The 16,406-nt window shown below is 37.8% G+C and overlaps 3 protein-coding genes across 4 annotated transcripts; all 3 read left to right on the top strand.

Annotated features, from left to right (window-relative positions):
- The first annotated feature begins 744 nt into the window (after positions 1 to 744).
- On the top strand, positions 745 to 9,014 carry LOC107706504 (growth hormone receptor-like). 2 transcript variants are annotated; one of them, XM_016510235.1, is made up of 9 exons: positions 745 to 1,113; positions 3,245 to 3,330; positions 4,994 to 5,129; positions 5,336 to 5,502; positions 6,046 to 6,230; positions 6,647 to 6,788; positions 6,881 to 6,970; positions 7,120 to 7,190; positions 7,277 to 9,014. In XM_016510235.1, the coding sequence occupies exons 2-9, from the start codon at positions 3,255 to 3,257 to the stop codon at positions 8,117 to 8,119; spliced, it is 1,710 nt and encodes a 569-aa protein (XP_016365721.1). In that variant the 5' UTR covers positions 745 to 1,113; positions 3,245 to 3,254; the 3' UTR covers positions 8,120 to 9,014. The 2 variants fall into 2 exon arrangements, with proteins under 2 accessions (XP_016365721.1, XP_016365720.1); XM_016510234.1 differs by having other exon boundaries at positions 4,991 to 5,129.
- Positions 9,015 to 9,097: 83 nt separating this feature from the next.
- On the top strand, positions 9,098 to 11,181 carry LOC107706505 (coiled-coil domain-containing protein 152-like). Its single transcript, XM_016510236.1, has 9 exons — positions 9,098 to 9,176; positions 9,275 to 9,347; positions 9,473 to 9,578; positions 9,834 to 9,902; positions 9,996 to 10,060; positions 10,161 to 10,263; positions 10,398 to 10,525; positions 10,692 to 10,787; positions 10,901 to 11,181. Exons 2-9 carry the CDS (start codon positions 9,285 to 9,287, stop codon positions 11,024 to 11,026), a joined length of 756 nt encoding a protein of 251 aa, XP_016365722.1. The 5' UTR covers positions 9,098 to 9,176; positions 9,275 to 9,284; the 3' UTR covers positions 11,027 to 11,181.
- A 2,177-nt stretch (positions 11,182 to 13,358) lies between these two features.
- LOC107706419 (serine/threonine-protein kinase NIM1-like) lies at positions 13,359 to 15,252 on the top strand. The gene is made up of 4 exons (XM_016510133.1): positions 13,359 to 13,635; positions 13,767 to 14,035; positions 14,190 to 14,477; positions 14,782 to 15,252. Exons 1-4 carry the CDS (start codon positions 13,359 to 13,361, stop codon positions 15,244 to 15,246), a joined length of 1,299 nt encoding a protein of 432 aa, XP_016365619.1. The 3' UTR covers positions 15,247 to 15,252.
- Positions 15,253 to 16,406: the final 1,154 nt, after the last annotated feature.

Raw genomic sequence — 16,406 nt, 5'->3', positions numbered from 1 at the left:
ATAACCTTCCCATTTTTTTTTCTTTTTATGTTTCGTAATTATTTTAGTGTTTAAACGTTGCTAACAGACCTGTGATAACTTTAAATAAAAAATAAAATCTTGATTTTCATGGCCATTCACTACTAATGTTCAATAGCGTTTTTGTAGTCAAAATGACTTTTCACTGTAGTAAAAAGTGTAACAACTAACAAAAGCCCAACTTTTGAATTCTCCACTTTGCCCCACAAACTTTTCTACTACACATTTGTTCTTGTTGAATCTTAATGGTAGTTTTGCAGCCTACTGCAAGACCCCTTAAACACGTGCCCTACTCCAGTCACGTGTACCCATTCAGCTCTGCATTGTTTATCATAAATGTAAGCGCCTATATGTGGAGTGCTAAGCACCACAAAACCTGCCAATAGCTATTAAAAATGAGAATGAATTCGATGGCTTTGTGAAAACCCAATTACACAGCTCTGAAAATGACTTTCTTTATCTGTTGCTTATATCTACAGAAGAATATCTTCTAATATCTTTAGAAGAAATTAATCTCTCCCTCTCGCTCTCTCTTTTTTTTTTTGTTGAAATGAATCTCAGCTCTGCCCGCAAAGTTCAGCACGCAGGCGAACGGTGGTGTAGAAAAATAACTGATAAATAAATAAATTGCGTGCCATTTTTCCTAAAGGCTAGTTGTGAGAAAACACTATGACGCTTGTTAGGGCGGAGTCCCACGTACATTTATTTTTTCGCATGCGAAACTCTACATGCAGTAAACCGATTAAGAGTGTCTTGCTGTATAAGGTTTACTTTTAAGCTCCTTACGCAGGGTGCTTCATGGAAAAGTGGCGCCTTTCTTCGAATGTGCCCTAGAAAAAAAACTAGTACGGAATGCTGCAGCCTGATATCCAGTGGGTAAACTGAGGTCCTGTCACAACCACAGGACACGTTTTAAGCAAAGCTGTAGAAGAGAAAAGTGGGCTCATTTATTATGCTTTTTCTAAACCGTTGATAGAAGATATAAATTTAACCAAGGTGTGCTACTATAATACCAAGAAGTCAAGCTTCCCTGAGGAATACTTTCATAGAAGTTAAGGATCTACAAATCTGAATCGCACCGCACTCTTGGAAAAGGTGAGTTCAGTGTAGTGAGACAAACGTGGGATTTATTCTGTATCTTTTCGATTTAAGCAGCGGTTGCTGTTGTGGAAGATTAACATTATGAATTTTATTTTTTAAGGGCAAAACAAAATACATATAATACAGATGTATCATGTAAACTTTAAAAAAATAATGCATGCATTTTTTATGCATGTTCTGTATTTCCGTTTGGAACACTTATTTGTTTACGTTTATCATGATGTTTATGCGTGCAATTTAAGGATTAGGATTGTGCAACAGTTAGGTTTACCTGACAGTTGAAAAGTTTTCACCACATATCGTGGCCAGATGTGGAGGACTAGGCTATATTCAAAATGTTTTTAGTTAAAGGGGTCATATGATGCGATTTCAAGTTTTCCTTTCTCTTTGGAGTGTTACAAGCTGTTCGTGAATAGATAAGATCCCTAAAGTTGCAAAGACTAAAGTCTCAAACCCAAAGAGATATTCTTTATCAAAGTTAAGACTGGTCCACGCCCTCCTAAAACGCCTCGTTCAAACACGCCCCCACATGTCTACATCACAATGTGGGAAGATTTGCATAACACCACCCAAATGTTAATGCAAAGAAAGAAAGCATAACTTTATTGTTGCTGCCACCGCCGCCGCCATGTTGTGAAAACGCTAAAACACATTTCATTACACCAAATACACAAAATAATGTTCTTTGTAGCAACATCATACGACCCCTTTAAATATTGCAGGAGTTAAACTAAATGGCTTCAGTTCTGTCTTCGGCATGATTGTGTGATATTGCTTTTAAACAGTTCTATTATAAAAGTAATTCTTATCGAGTATAGTTTTCAGACACATTCTGCCCATTTAGTTTGTATATTTCTTCTCCGGGAAAATTGTTCCAAAAGAAGCCAACCTTTCAAGCTTTCAGAGTCACCAAGCAACACATAAACTGGAATCCGTGAGTGGAGCGGAAGGACAGAGATTTCCATTGCTCCATTTTGAAGGGCTCATACCTATGCCCTAATCTCTTCGAAGGGTTTACCCTCCAAAGTTAGAGATTCAAAGGGTGTAGGGGACCAAAAAACTGTTCCTTGGAACACATATCTGCATCAACTTTCCAATTAAGGAGGCGCTATCATCACACAATTAAACCTATGCAAAGAATCATGGGAGCGAGTTGTCCATCTTTTGTAGCCTTCGAAATCCTTCTGGCCTTTGAAGATGCCAGTTTTGAGCAATTATATTTGCAATGGCCCTTCAGTATGATTGTTCTTACTTCAAAATGCCCTTCGGAGATAAATTTATTACATTTGGAACGCAACGTTCCACTCCCTTGCGGACTAGCTTCAGCTCCATTCTAGAATTTCCAATCCACCCACCCCAAAAACACTGACAGCAATCCTGAAAAAAAAGGTTCAACTTTAAAAACCTGCTACTTGCTGGAGGCAAAATTAAGACAACATGATGTTATTTGTGTGAATAAAATACAATGTGATAACTTGCTTGTTCCTCGCTCTAGGCTAACAACTCAAAAAACTGATCTGGAACGCCGTGAACACAAGCGTGGCTACAAACGGAGAAAAGACCCAGTGGACAGAATGTTTAGTGCCACTACATTTATTTGACATGTACTGCTGAAATACTTTAAAGATGGTTGTTTGATTGATACACATGTACTTTACTTACACAACTACTCTTTACAATGTCAGTGGTTCATTGTTTTGTTTTTTTCTTTGATAGATAGTCCCTTGTGGTATTGTGGTGTATAGTTGAACTGTCACGTTAAAGGGGTCATATGGATTTCTGAGAAGATGTTTTCCAGAAACAGATTGGAGAGAAGCCATGTTGCAGTGAGGATATATTTCACAACCACTGGCTAGAGCCTTTGGCTTAAAATGGATGGCAGAGGACTGTGTTTACTGTGATTTCGTAATCCTGTCAGTATCATGGACTGATTGGTTTCTACAATGAAACAAATGAATAATTCGACTTGTTTATTCAAATAGAAAGGGAATGGCCTAACAGTGATTGAACTGAATTAGAGTAAAGACTTATGAGGATTTATGACTATTTGCTGGTGGTTGCTTCCATTTTTCGCAATGTTGATTGTTAAACAATTTCATAATGGACCTTATTTTGGTTTTCACAGGGACTATATCATGGAGACCACCCTTTTCATCTGTATCTTGTTGACCTGTGCTGTGGCAACACAAAGTGTGCCTCCTACAATACAAGGTTTGTAGTTTTTTTATATATACACAGTCATGTTTTGCACTAACCCAACATGACTTGTCTGGCTTGAGAGGTTAGAAATGTCTTTAAGAGCCTTTTGTACAACAGTTTAGCTAAACAACAAGAAAACAGGATGTTTTCTTTAGGAACCAACCCTCTCTTATTAGTTTAGGAGCCATTGTGAAACACTAAGGTTAAAGGTAGCTCCTTGGCTTTCTGCAAATACCCAGAGAGTCCAACGGACCTCTGCATAATGCAGACTGACTGGATTTTACATAAGAAATAAAATAAATCCATAAGTAAAACAGATTTTTAATAACAGAACTCCAAATGCAGGGTACTCTAACTCTAGTTAAACCAATTATGGAATCAATCAAAAGCCCACCAATAAAATATCAGAAGGCTGAAATGTGAGCCGGAACCAAGATTTTTCCTGGCTCTAGGATGGAATTAATGAACTACACTACACAGTTTTATTTCAGCTTTTAACCGCCACCATTCTAGGAGGGAGTGCATGTTGCTATATGAAATGGATGGTTAGGTTCACGACATAACTCTGCAGGTGCTATTTGAGCTATACATTAGTTTCTATAGGACCATAGAAATGACAACTTTGATTCATTCCTATCCTTTATCAGGCAGATTATTATTAAAATAAAAAAATACATATATATTAAGCTACATGGCCAATTTATTGGACAGAAAAAAATTCATTTGCAAGGTAATTTGTAATTTTAAATGTTTAAAAAATGGTCAAACTCACAGGCATGAGACTATGTTTGCAAATGAACCAGGTAATTTTGTTCTGTAACTGAATACTAATACTGACACATCAGTAACCCAAAACAGACACAAACCATGCTAGTATGATGGTTCTTAATGATCATTCCTCTGTATTTCTTGGAACAAATGGGAAAAAAAGGAACTACACAATAAGCTATGATGATGTAACTAGCTGGAAAAAACACTGGCAGTGTAAATAACCAGACCATACAGAATGTGATGTGGCATATAAATAAAACCTCAATAGTTCTTCTGTTACACTCTACTTAAGTTTACACTCTACTACATTTAAATTTAGCTGTTAGTTCAAATCAAATTCAAGTCAATTAAAGTTTTATCAGTATTGCTGTCTAAATGCTGTCAGCTGAGCAGCTTGGAAAGATCCTTTCAAAGAGCTTGCAGGCAGTAATGCCGCACTGCCACTCGAATGCTTCTACATGCGAAAAATTGCCAGCACACATTTCCAGGAAAACACAGCTGACAGTTATAGCCCAACTGGGATTTATGTTACATCCTGTTAGTCCAAAGCTGGTTTAAACTGAAGGACATTCACAGAATTTTTGCCCTTTTTCAGAATATTATTCTAGCTGTAAAACATTTGATAATTCTCAGCTATGCTTGAATAACACATTAAAAAAGCAAAACAATTTCAACCTAATTCCTTATCATTTATAAATTGTTTATAAAATATGAAGCTGTAGAATATAAAATTAAATTATTGATGCCGCATTCATGTCAGCAGATGCAGTGACACGTTATAATAAAGTCTAAATTACATTCCTGGTATTTTATTCTGGTCCATTAGACTTCTTAGAGGCATGCCTTAAAGCAAGTATGTTCAATTCCAGCAAGGGTTTAAGTATTTTCTTCACCTTTCTAGCAGGTCAGACTTCAACAATGCCTCATCTGACTGGCTGCTTTTCTCGAGAGCTGATGACTTTCCGTTGTCAGTGGGAGACTGAATCCCTCCAGAACCACACGGAACTCAAGGATCTGAGACTTTTCTACATATTAGAAAAGTAATTAGTAACACATAACACCATAGAATAAAATGCACTATTGATACATAAAAAATTTATGATTTTAAGTATTATTTGTCAACACAATTCTTTTGCACCTGCAAGTAAAGAGAATTAATACAAGCTACAATCAGTGAAGCTGTTAAGTTGTTAGAAAAATGACTGTTCTTCTACTTAACGATCACCTATTTTCCACATGTCTGCAGGGATTCTAAGAAATGGATGGAATGTCCAAGTTACAGTTCTATAAGGAAAAATGAATGCTACTTTGATTCCAGTAACACCATTATATGGTTCCCTTATGTGGTCCAGCTGCGTTCACGCTCTCTTGACGTTGTTTATGATGAAATGTCCTTCAACGTGGAGGACATTGGTAAGCCATGTCGTAAACACAAACCCTGACTCTTTGTCTTTTCTTTCTTGGCATGCTTTCAAGTACACAATCCCTTGTAGCAAAACTATTTTCAAAATATTTTCACATATATTTTTTAAATATTTCAGAATATACAAAAATATATTGCTAATATACTGTATATATATATATATTTCCATAGTAATAATAATAACATTAATGAAATAAATTATTAAAGGTATAGTTCACCCTCCCAAAAATGACAATTGTGTCATGCATTTACTTACCCTCATGGTCCAAAAGAGTATATCTAAAAAATTTAATCAAACAAAATATTTCTTGCTGAAGCTACTTTTTGTAATGTCTGTACTTAATGAAAACATATTTTTATCAAAATCTACAGTATATATATATATATATATATATATACTGTATATTGTTGTGTATAGAATGATGCTGTCTAAAATACTAAGCATTCCCACCATCCTTTCAGATAAATAAATCACTTTTTCCATTGCATTAATGTGCAGAATAGTTTTAAGCATGTGTTCATTATTTTCTCAGTGTTTCCAGACCCGCCTGTAGGACTGAACTGGACTCTTTTGAGCAAGGGCTCAACTGGCTTAATCTATGATGTGGTTGTGAGCTGGGATCCACCCCCATCTGTTGCAGAGAATGTGAAGACAGGATGGATCTTGCTGGTATACGAGACACAGTACAGAGAAAAGGGTTCAGACCAGTGGAACTCAGTAAGTCTCATGCAACGTTGTGCAATCAGCATTTAGATAGGACAGTAGGTCAACAGGAAGGAAAGTGGGTGAGAGAGAGAGGGGTGGGATCGGGAAACGTCCACGATCCGGGACTCGAACTCGGGACGCCCAAAGCGCAAAGGCGCTACATGTCGGCGCGCTGCCCACGAGGCCATCGGCGCCAACACCAGCAGAATTCTAATAAGCTCCTAATGAGAAACAGACTTGAAGTCAAATGTTCCTCTGAAGCTTTATTAAAAGTGATTTCTAAGAACACTTATGAGTCATTACATTTGATTCACCATGGTAAAGATTATGACCTGGATTTTGCAGCCGTAATTAGACCACGCTTGGAGCTCATTATCTTCAAGGTTGGAGTGTTATTATGTGCCTTATCCTTGTTTGTCTCTCTACAGCTGGATAATGGCAAAGACACACAGGCGTACATCTATGCTCTGCGCAGCAACATTGAATACGAAGTCAGAGTCAGGTCAAAAATGAGAGACTACAACTTTGGTGTCTTCAGTGAATCCATCTTTATACTCATTCCTAACAAAGGTCTGATTTAAGATCTACCTGTCTGTAGATTTTGTTAGGAAGTTAACTTAATTTTTTTCAATGATGTTTTGATTGCTCTGTTTCAATTTTAGAATCAAGAATTCCTATTACAGCTGTGTTGGTCTTTGCTGCCGTTGGTATTGTGATTATTTTGATGCTGGTTGTAGTTTCACGTCAACAAAAGTAAGTACCTGCTTTGTTATTTAACAGTGTAAAGGAAATCTGTCAGCTTTGTGTATGAATACCATGATTTCCTGACCTCTCATTAGTTTCCTCCGTCCTTTCCCTCTGTACCTTTAATGTTGTACCTCATTGCAGCATATATGTGTGTAGTTAATGGTGATTTTCCTGCCGCCAGTCCCTGGACCAAAAATCAAAGGAATTGACCCTGTACTTTTACAGGTATTTGACTTCACATCCTTTTTTGTAGAACTTTGAGGGTATTTTCTACAAATTAAAGCTTTTATATTTGGGTTGTTTCTTTACAGAAAGGTCAGCTGACTGAATTCACGTCAATCTTAGGCACTCACCCCGGCTTGCGGCCAGAACTGTACAGCAACGATCCATGGGTAGAGTTCATAGAGGTGGACATCGACGAACCGCATGAGAGCCTGGAGGAGCTTCTTATTGCCGATTCTCCGGTCTCTGACTCTCCTCAAATGTCCAGTAGTTTCAGGGATGATGACTCGGGTCGGGCTAGCTGCTGTGATCCGGATCTGTCAGATCACGATCAAACGGATCTACATCATCCTTCAACAAGCAGCCACGATGGTTTCCACCCATTGTTACGCGCACAGTCTGGGCCACAGCAACCGGCAGCCTTCTCTCCACAAGACACTACCTGGTCAAACAGTCTTTACTCACAGGTCAGTGACGTCACTCATCATGGTGGAGTTGTACTTTCTCCTGAAGAGAAAGAAACGATGGCTCTGAAGGGTAAAAACCACAATAAAGGGAAAGAAATCCAACAGTTGGTGGTGATCCCTGATGAAAGAGGCTACACCTCCGAGTTTGTTGCCAGCACAATCAGCACCCACCACAATAAACCAAACCCACTGACAGACCAATTACAGAGTCAAGAACAACACGGTGCATTCAGAGACCTTCAAAAACTTAGCACTGAGACTGTTACATCCATTCAGTCCACAGCATTTCCCATCCTTGCAAAGCCTACCAGTCCAGAGTACACCATGGTAGATGGCGTGGACTGGAAAAACAGTCTCCTCCTGAAACCAAATACACCAACCGCCCCAGAGAAGGCAGCAGTGAAGACTTTGCCCACTCCTGAAGGGTACTTGACTCCTGACTTACTCGACAACATTACACCTTAACTAAAAGTGGAGTACGCTTGCGCTCTTTGTGAGATATCTTACATGGTTAGCCAAAATCAAACAAGATGTGTGATCCATGAGAAGGGAATTTTGAAACGAAGCAATTTCTCAAGCTTTCTCCAGTGGAATAGATGTCATGAAACAAATCTATTGGCAAGCTAATAAATGGCTGTATTAGGCCTGGAGTCTTTTCTGTATTCTCCTAATTTGGAGGGTTAACAGCTTCAAGGGTTAGTTTGAGCAGATATGGAGCAGAAGTATATTAGCTGGCTGTTTACTGTCATAAAAAGATAACAACTGATATTTTATGCTCTCACATGTTATATAACAGCTATATTGCTGAATTAACGCTCCATATTTTGTGCGTTTGTATTGTTTTCAGTGCACTAACTACCAACTACATGTCTGTGTAAACTGTAAAGTGCCTACTTTAGAATATATTTCAACTTTAGTGTTAAAAAAAATAAGTGCACATTTAAATCAAAGGGGATTATGTGAATTGTTACAGGCTTTTGTCCTCAGTGCCATTTTTTCCTTCCATAAAAGACTGGACAGGCTTTTGTGCCTCAATGTAAATATGGTTAATTTGGTTTTTATGACAAGCTTTCTTAGCTGCAAAAGAAACACACACACACACACACCTTAAACTGGTTTACTGGACTCTCACATTGGTCTTTAAGTGGTTTTGGGCCACTTTCTAGACAGACAGGATTCCTGTTAAACACTGGCTATGCCAGGCTGTAAAACCATCTAAAACAACAGCAACTTTTTTTATTGTCAGCAGGGTTGTCTACTCATTGCTATGTTTTAGCCTTGGTTCATGTTTTTAAACTATAATGTGACTATAATGTGTACAGTACATACGAGGTATCTCTAAATAAATGGCAGCAATGAACTCAGAAATACTGGTTTTGCACTCTGACACCTACCACTCCCGTTATAATACCTCCAGGGATCACGTGATTGATATTTCGAAGAAATGAACTGCAAGGATTTTCCAACAATCTGGTTTCCCACGTGCTCCTTTCCAGTTGTTAATCTTGGAGACAAGCATACCGTGAATATATGTTGAGAAAATTGTTTAACATACATTGTTTACTATATTTATCTTAAAAGCGAGAAAGCGTCAGATATTTATCATTTGTTACCTATTAGACTGGTCAACATGAAAAAGCTCACTGCCGTCGACTTGACTAAACTCGTCAAAGATTTCATCCAACTGGAGCATGTAAGGTCTTTAAATGTATATTTAAGATTTTAAAATAAGCCATGTGAAGAACGTAGTAGTGTTTTTACAAAAGCTCCGTGAGTTCGCTAATATTCTGAGGTAAATTACTGTTTTGTATGATTAAGAAAATTACGGAGATGAAAGGGGAAAATAATACTCTTGAAATACAGCTGGACGAGACTAGCAGACGTCTAAAAATCGCACAGAACAAGGAGAAACAGTTAATTGAAGGTAAGACAATTATGAGGTAAAACAAACAAACGAGGTATTTACCACAGAAGTGGGCCAGACTAATCTCGGCTGCTATCTAGCGGTGTTATTGCAGAAATGTTGAAGCTTTACAAATTTTGTGTTTAGGTTTTATATTTCTATTCCCATACTTGAAAGTATTTTGTACTGAGAAAGTTAAGAAAAGTTATTCGTTGATTGTTGCAGTATACAGTATAATAATGCTGTTTCTTCGACATGGCTTTATTTTCTTCACAGAGAGAGATGGGCTTTTGGAAACTGTCAAAGGTCTACAACAAACCTTACATCAACAGTGCGACCTCAGAGGTAGAGCAATTATTAACCCGAACTCTTCACTTAATATAATTTAATTCCCTATCCAAAAAACAAATATTCACAAATAATCACAACTCTATCTAGTTGAAAATGAAAGGCTGAAAAATGCAGCTCTTCAGATGAAGAAAGAAAACGAAGATCAATTAAAGGTAGAATTGGAATGTATTCAGATATAGTACTGATGGCATAAGCATAAAATGTAGGGAGTTTTGAGTGTCTGTGCTCGATTCTGCCCCTGTGTGGTTCTAGGAAAGCAATACTCGGCTTCAGAGGATGGCAGCTGAGATGAAAGCCCTACAAGATCAACACCAGAGGGAGTTAGAAGACTGTGATAAAGAAACAAAAATGAAATGTGAGGGAAAATCACAACACTTTTTACCACCCTTATCAACAGGAATAAAACAGATGAGACAGCCATCAGATGCTGTTAAACATTTTGCAGTATTACACATTTAAAAAGAAAACATTTCCATTTTGTTTTCAAAGTGGATGCTAAAGATAATGAACTGAAAGTGGCTCATGAGAGAAATGAATGCGCTTTGGAGGAGATGAGAAGGCAGATGAGAGAGAAGGAGAAAGAAATGCAAAGCCAAATCATTAAACTTCAAATGGAGGTAGAATTTAATTTGTTAACCTAGTTGTTTTGTAAATAAATTGAAATGTAATAACTTTCAATAAACTAAAAGTTAGGTAAAAACATTTAGTATTTTTCTTAAAACTGTTCATTTTATATTTGTTTTGCACAGTTTTACGGCTGTAAAATTACTTTTTCCTTTGCAGTTTGGTGCTAAGCTTGCAAGGGCCCAGAGCATGTCCACAAAGAGTCAGCCACAGACACAAGCATCTGGTCCTCATCCACAGAATATCTTTAAAAGAGTGCGTCATACAGCGGCATTCATCAAAACACCTCATGGCATTGAGGAAAGCAAGGTTTCTGATCACACCTTTATTTCTTTCTCTATATCGAATCAGTCTGTTTGTGTCTCCAGAAGCTCCAGTTCATTCAGGAGGAGAAAAACAAAGAGATTGAGGTTCTGCGTCAGAGGGTGAGAGAGCTGGAACAGCAGAGCCTTCAGGGATTGATGGACTCTCGTCTGAAGAGGAGGAAAAACTGAGACTTATTTTGATCTGACCATTGATACGTGAGGGCCTTCATCCAACTCTTTGACAGTTGTATTTATTTTAAAACACATTTCCCTCAGAATATGTTCTAAATATTTTTCAGTTACGTTCTGTTGTGTTCTTAATTTCAATATACGTGTTTATTGCCTTTCCACTATAATAAATAAACATTTATGAACATATAACTGTGAAGACATTGCTATATGAGAGGTCATTCAGAAGGGAAGGATATAGCAGGTGACATGGACTTCCAGGAGATTACGGCTCGAGTGCTTTTGCATTGGTTCGGGACACCTGTAAACACAACCGCCGTTTTCCAGATAAAGCTTGTAATCTCATCAATAGAGACGGCTGGTAATTCGGTGCCTTCTTCAGTAACACACACATGCACATGCTCACAATACACTCTCATGACATCAAATACTAGGAAAATGCTGGTTCATTCAGAGAATTGGACTACTGAAATTAATTACTGTTAAAGTACAGTTTAAATCACTCAGCAGCTTAACAGTTACAACAATGTATTTAAAATAATTTATTCCATGCAGACATTATTGCATGCAACATTATCAGTGCTATTTTAGTAACATATAATTTAGTAAAATATAGTTTTTTATCAATATTTTAAATAAGCTTTTATTTTTTCAGTTTTCCTTTTAATTTAATTTGTGTAAAAATTGATTTTTTTTCAGCTTTAGTTCAGTTTTAGATTATTTAAATACTTGTTAGATTTTTTTAAAAATGCAAATTTGGCAACTGTACTTTTTATCAGATTTATTTCAATTAACAAAAATGCTTTTAATAGTTTTAGTTAACGATAACAACACTGTACATTATGTCGAATTTTGAACTCATTTGGACGAGAATAGAAGCAGATATTATACATTGATAAAACAGCATCTGGCACATGGGAGAATGTAAAGCCTCATCATTCCCATTGAGAGGTTGACGGATGAGTAATAATCATATCAGCCAAACCCCTTTATGTGTCAAGGAGGTCCTGCAGTAATCTCATTAGTAAAGCTGTTACATAACGTCTGATCCTACGTTGTACAGTCAGAGATCAGCCTCATTAAGATCACTGACGATCATGTCTATAAGGTTTTCTTCTGACCTCCTGTGTGATTGTATCCCACCAGATCAAACATGACAATATCTCCCACGAGTTGTTGTTTCGAAAGAATCAGTGGTGCACATGTTTGCTGTTTATTCACCCTCCTTTGGTTGTAGTTCTTGGCTTTTGTTCATCACAGGCATCGTCTAGGACAGCGGGGAGGATTAAGGTAAATCTAAATAAAGCTGGCAGATTAGGAAACATGATACTAGCATGTTCTCTTTCACTCTGACAGAATCATGGACGGAGAGAGCTGAAGACTTCCCTGGAGACAGGAAGACTATCCAGGAGAAACCACATCAATGCTTTTTATTCACGCAGTTACAGAACAGGACAGATAAAATGAATGCCAGTCATATGTGACCTTAACAAGAACCTAATGTAACTCTTTTTTAATTTGTAAAAGAAGCTAAATATTATGGTTCATTCTTTAGAACATAAACCTTAAAAAATATCAACATGTGGACATATTCGTTGACTTCTAATCCTATAAAAAAGAAAAGCAGCCATGCATTGGTCTACTACAATTGAGCACAGCAGTAAGATCATCTAATTTAATAAAACATATGCTAATGTTATGTATAGATTTAGAGTCAAAGTTCAATTGGCATGCTTGTTAACTTTTACAATAAACAGTACAACAGACAATTTGAATAATTAATAAGTGTAAGTAAACTGTTTATTTATGGGATTAGTGTTGGTATGGGATGTGATTATATGTTCATGCCAGCTAATAATGTTCATTCTGATTTTTAAATAATTAATTCAATTACATCTATGTTGCTTAGTACGATTTTAAATGGTTAGTTTACCCCCAAATTTAATTTCTGTCATCATTTACTCACCGTCATGTTGTTCCAACCTTGTTTGAGTTTCCCTCTTCTGTTAAACACAAATGCCAGTAGCCATAGACTTCCATGAAAATTGATGCTAATCACAGAATTTTCATTCTTGTGTGAGAATTATACTATCCCAAATGGCTGCAATATAACAAAGAGTGAAAAATTTAAGGGGGTCTGAATACTTTCCGTACCCACTGTATATATAATAAAATATATAACTATCCCTTATTATGGGGTTGTTCCTCAATCAAGAACAAGAATATCAGATATTTTCACTGTTATCGACATGCAATGCATATGCTGTATATTCATTTCTATGCAAAGGTAAATATTATTTATCTCTGTTTTTCAGCATTAAGCAGCTGAAAAATGCCTGCAAGTGCAAGTCAGGTGTTGCCGCAGGTGCATCGTCACAACATTTACACTCTGATGGACAGCTCGGAATGTGGGTCAGAGACGGAAGAGGATGCAGAACCTTCCAAGCGACTGACACCCCTGGAGAAGTTAACGCTGGAAATGTGCAATGACGAAGATACCATAAAAGAACTGACGGTGGACAGAAGGGTGGGATTCTATAAAGTCCGCGGTCAGATCGGCTGTGGGAACTTTTCGAAGGTCAAACTGGCCGTCCATGCCCTCACCAAAGGTAGAAGAGATTTAGCATAATATAATTTGAATAAACACTTGACTTCTTGAGTCTAGGTCAGAATTAAGAGAGTAACAGGAGTAATGTGTAATGACCTCATCCTGATTTTATTCCACATGCATGTCCTGTAGACAAGGTGGCCATTAAGATCATGGATAAGATGAGGCTCGATCTGCAGACTCAGCGGATGCTGTCCAGAGAGAACTCCAACATGGAGAGCTTGTATCACCCAAACTTATTGCAACTCTATGAGGTGCTAGAGACGCCAAGTCGGTTGTACCTGGTTCTGGAGTTCGCTGGAGGAGGAGACCTCCACACCAGAATCAGCTCAGGAGGAAAACTCTCTGACCAAGAGAGCAAGATTGTATTCGCCCAAATCCTGTCAGCAGTCAAATACATGGTTAGAACTTCTATATCAACAATGTATCACTTTTTGTTTTTTATCTAGATTATAGAAAACACGGTGTATGTCATTGACCCAAATAATTTGAATCACTGGATGACTGTTGAATTGATGACATTTTCTTGAATTCATATATCTGTGTTCATTTCAGCATGAGAACAACATCATCCATCGAGATATGAAGGCTGAAAATGTTCTTTACACAACCAACTCCTGCATAAAAGTGGCTGATTTTGGCTTCAGCAAGAGGGTCAACAATCGCAACCAAGCCCTAGACACCTTTTGCGGTTCTCCTCCTTATGCAGCTCCAGAACTCTTCAAAGATGAGTCTTACATCGGGCGACCTGTGGATGTGTGGGCAATGGGCGTCCTACTTTTTTTCATTGTGACTGGCACATTGCCTTTCCGCGCTGACACTGTGGCCAAGTTGCGCCAAAGTTGTTTTTTATCTAGATTATAGAAAACACACTAATAGTAAGTCATAGTAAGTACAGAAAAATTGTGAAATTTTTAACCAGTTCTATTAATTCAAAAACACATAAAAATGCAGTGCATTGTTTGAATACACCTGTTCCATGAAGAGCAAATTTCTGCAATAAAATGTATTTTAATTATTTAAAATAAAAAGTGTTTTTGAAAAACACTAGTTTACCCTTATAGTTTGCATCATCTTTTATTGTCTCACTAAAGAGCTTATTATTAATATTTAGTATTTTTTTAAATTTAGTAACTATTAGTAACTAATAATTCATGACATTTTTGTGCCAACCTGGGTATCAGCTCCATGTCAGCGGCTGATCAGGGGGATCTTGAAGCCAGAACCTTCGGAGCGATGCGCACTGGACCAGATGCTGGGTTGCGAGTGGCTGCTGCCGGTGGAACTCTTCCGGCCTATTCCTCCCTTATACCAGCTCAACCCCGTCCATCTAATAGAGGCCAGCCCAGCGGAGTTAGACAGAGACCAGGAAGAGGTAAAAGGTATCCTGGAGAAACTGGGAGTCACTCAGGAACATATTCTCAATAACCAAGGAAAGCGCATTCGCAGTCCTATTACAGGGGTTTACCGCATATTATTGCACAGAGTTAAAAGAAACAATGGAGCCGAGTCTGCGCCTATAATCAGTGGAGTCGTCAAAGATCCTAAAAGAGACAGTCTCCGTGCCTATAGGAACCTACGGCACTCCTCGAAACTGTGTGTGCTTTCTTAAAGGCATAGTTCACCCTTTTTATTCAGTCTTTTTGTCCATACTACAATGAAAGTCAGTGGGGTCCAAAACAATACCGGACCCCATTGACTTTAATTGTATATGTTCTAAATAGCACTGCAACATTTTTCAAAATATCTTCTTTTTGTGTTTCACAGAATAAAGAAGGTACATATTTGGGACAACAAGAGGGTTAATAAATGAATAAAGTTTTCATATTTGGGCCATGTAATCAGCCTAATACTATTGGAGTTGTGGCATTTTACTGTTAATAGACCAAATCAATGAGAAACTATGCTAATTCTTATTAACTTAAACAGTACTTTTAAAATAGTTTCCTTTCAGTAACTACTTTCACAAGAAATTTTACTTAATTGTCAGTGTAATATTTGTGTTTCAGTCAGCTTTTTTATTTTTTGCAAATAAAAATTTATATAATTTGTCTGATTTTACTGCTTTCTTCCATTTTTGTGTACCAGCTTTCACTAAATGGCCCTACATCATGTTCAGTTTACAGGCTCTCTGTGCTTTCATTGAAGCCCCTCTCTCAACGCTGAGAGCTGCAGCAATCCGTGCAGAAGCCATGGGCGCTTTGTAAACAATACAGCAACTGACAGGGATCCATACGAGTGCCAGCCCAACACTCACCCCCGCGACACAGCCTTCACCTCCCATCTGCGCTGCTTGGCAGATGGTGTAGCGCCGTGGCTCAGACATCTGCCGAGGTAACAATGAGTTCCTTGTGCTGGGGCCCCCAATTTAACGGGACAGCGCGCTACTATTGTGCTGTAGCTATACACATGCAGATCACCAGCGGCTGCAGATGGCAGCTGACACTATATGCTACCCCCAATCCAGAGTTACTTCAGAATGAAAACTTTAGGAATGGCCATTATTCACTATAGACGTCATTTTATGTTTAGAGAATAAAAATTAGGCTGAAGGATACACGTGCAGCGAGTTCAAGATATATGGCGACTACTTTTAACACGTTTCACGAGTATTGGCCTATGTCACTATAGGAAATTGATGCATTTTGCAATGTGTCAGCTAAACAAGTAGGCTACAAGTTATAAAACAACACAACTTACTGAACATTAATCCCCTGGCCTCGTTTTCATTCTCGAAATATAGCCTAAATATATCCATGACATACCAGATAT

This window comes from Sinocyclocheilus rhinocerous, unplaced genomic scaffold (assembly GCF_001515625.1).
Source record: "Sinocyclocheilus rhinocerous isolate Xijiao unplaced genomic scaffold, SAMN03320098_v1.1 scaffold1405, whole genome shotgun sequence".
NCBI classification, from domain to species: domain Eukaryota; kingdom Metazoa; phylum Chordata; class Actinopteri; order Cypriniformes; family Cyprinidae; genus Sinocyclocheilus; species Sinocyclocheilus rhinocerous.
Note: the sequence above shows the minus strand (reverse complement) of the source record. Positions and strands in the feature narration are given on the sequence as shown.

Excerpts from the sequence above, each read along its gene's own strand:
- LOC107706419 (XM_016510133.1), top strand. The coding sequence starts at position 13,359 with ATGCCTGCAAGTGCAAGTCAGGTGTTGCCGCAGGTGCATCGTCACAAC. Across the intron at positions 13,636-13,766 it reads CGTCCATGCCCTCACCAAAG|ACAAGGTGGCCATTAAGATC; the intron begins GTAGAAGAGATT and ends CATGTCCTGTAG. Across the intron at positions 14,478-14,781 it reads TGGCCAAGTTGCGCCAAAGT|ATAATTCATGACATTTTTGT; the intron begins TGTTTTTTATCT and ends TATTAGTAACTA.
- LOC107706504 (XM_016510234.1), top strand. The coding sequence starts at position 3,255 with ATGGAGACCACCCTTTTCATCTGTATCTTGTTGACCTGTGCTGTGGCA. Across the intron at positions 5,503-6,045 it reads CTTCAACGTGGAGGACATTG|TGTTTCCAGACCCGCCTGTA; the intron begins GTAAGCCATGTC and ends TTATTTTCTCAG. Across the intron at positions 7,191-7,276 it reads TTGACCCTGTACTTTTACAG|AAAGGTCAGCTGACTGAATT; the intron begins GTATTTGACTTC and ends GTTTCTTTACAG.
- LOC107706505 (XM_016510236.1), top strand. The coding sequence starts at position 9,285 with ATGAAAAAGCTCACTGCCGTCGACTTGACTAAACTCGTCAAAGATTTC. Across the intron at positions 9,348-9,472 it reads ATTTCATCCAACTGGAGCAT|AAAATTACGGAGATGAAAGG; the intron begins GTAAGGTCTTTA and ends TGTATGATTAAG. Across the intron at positions 9,579-9,833 it reads GGAGAAACAGTTAATTGAAG|AGAGAGATGGGCTTTTGGAA; the intron begins GTAAGACAATTA and ends TTTTCTTCACAG.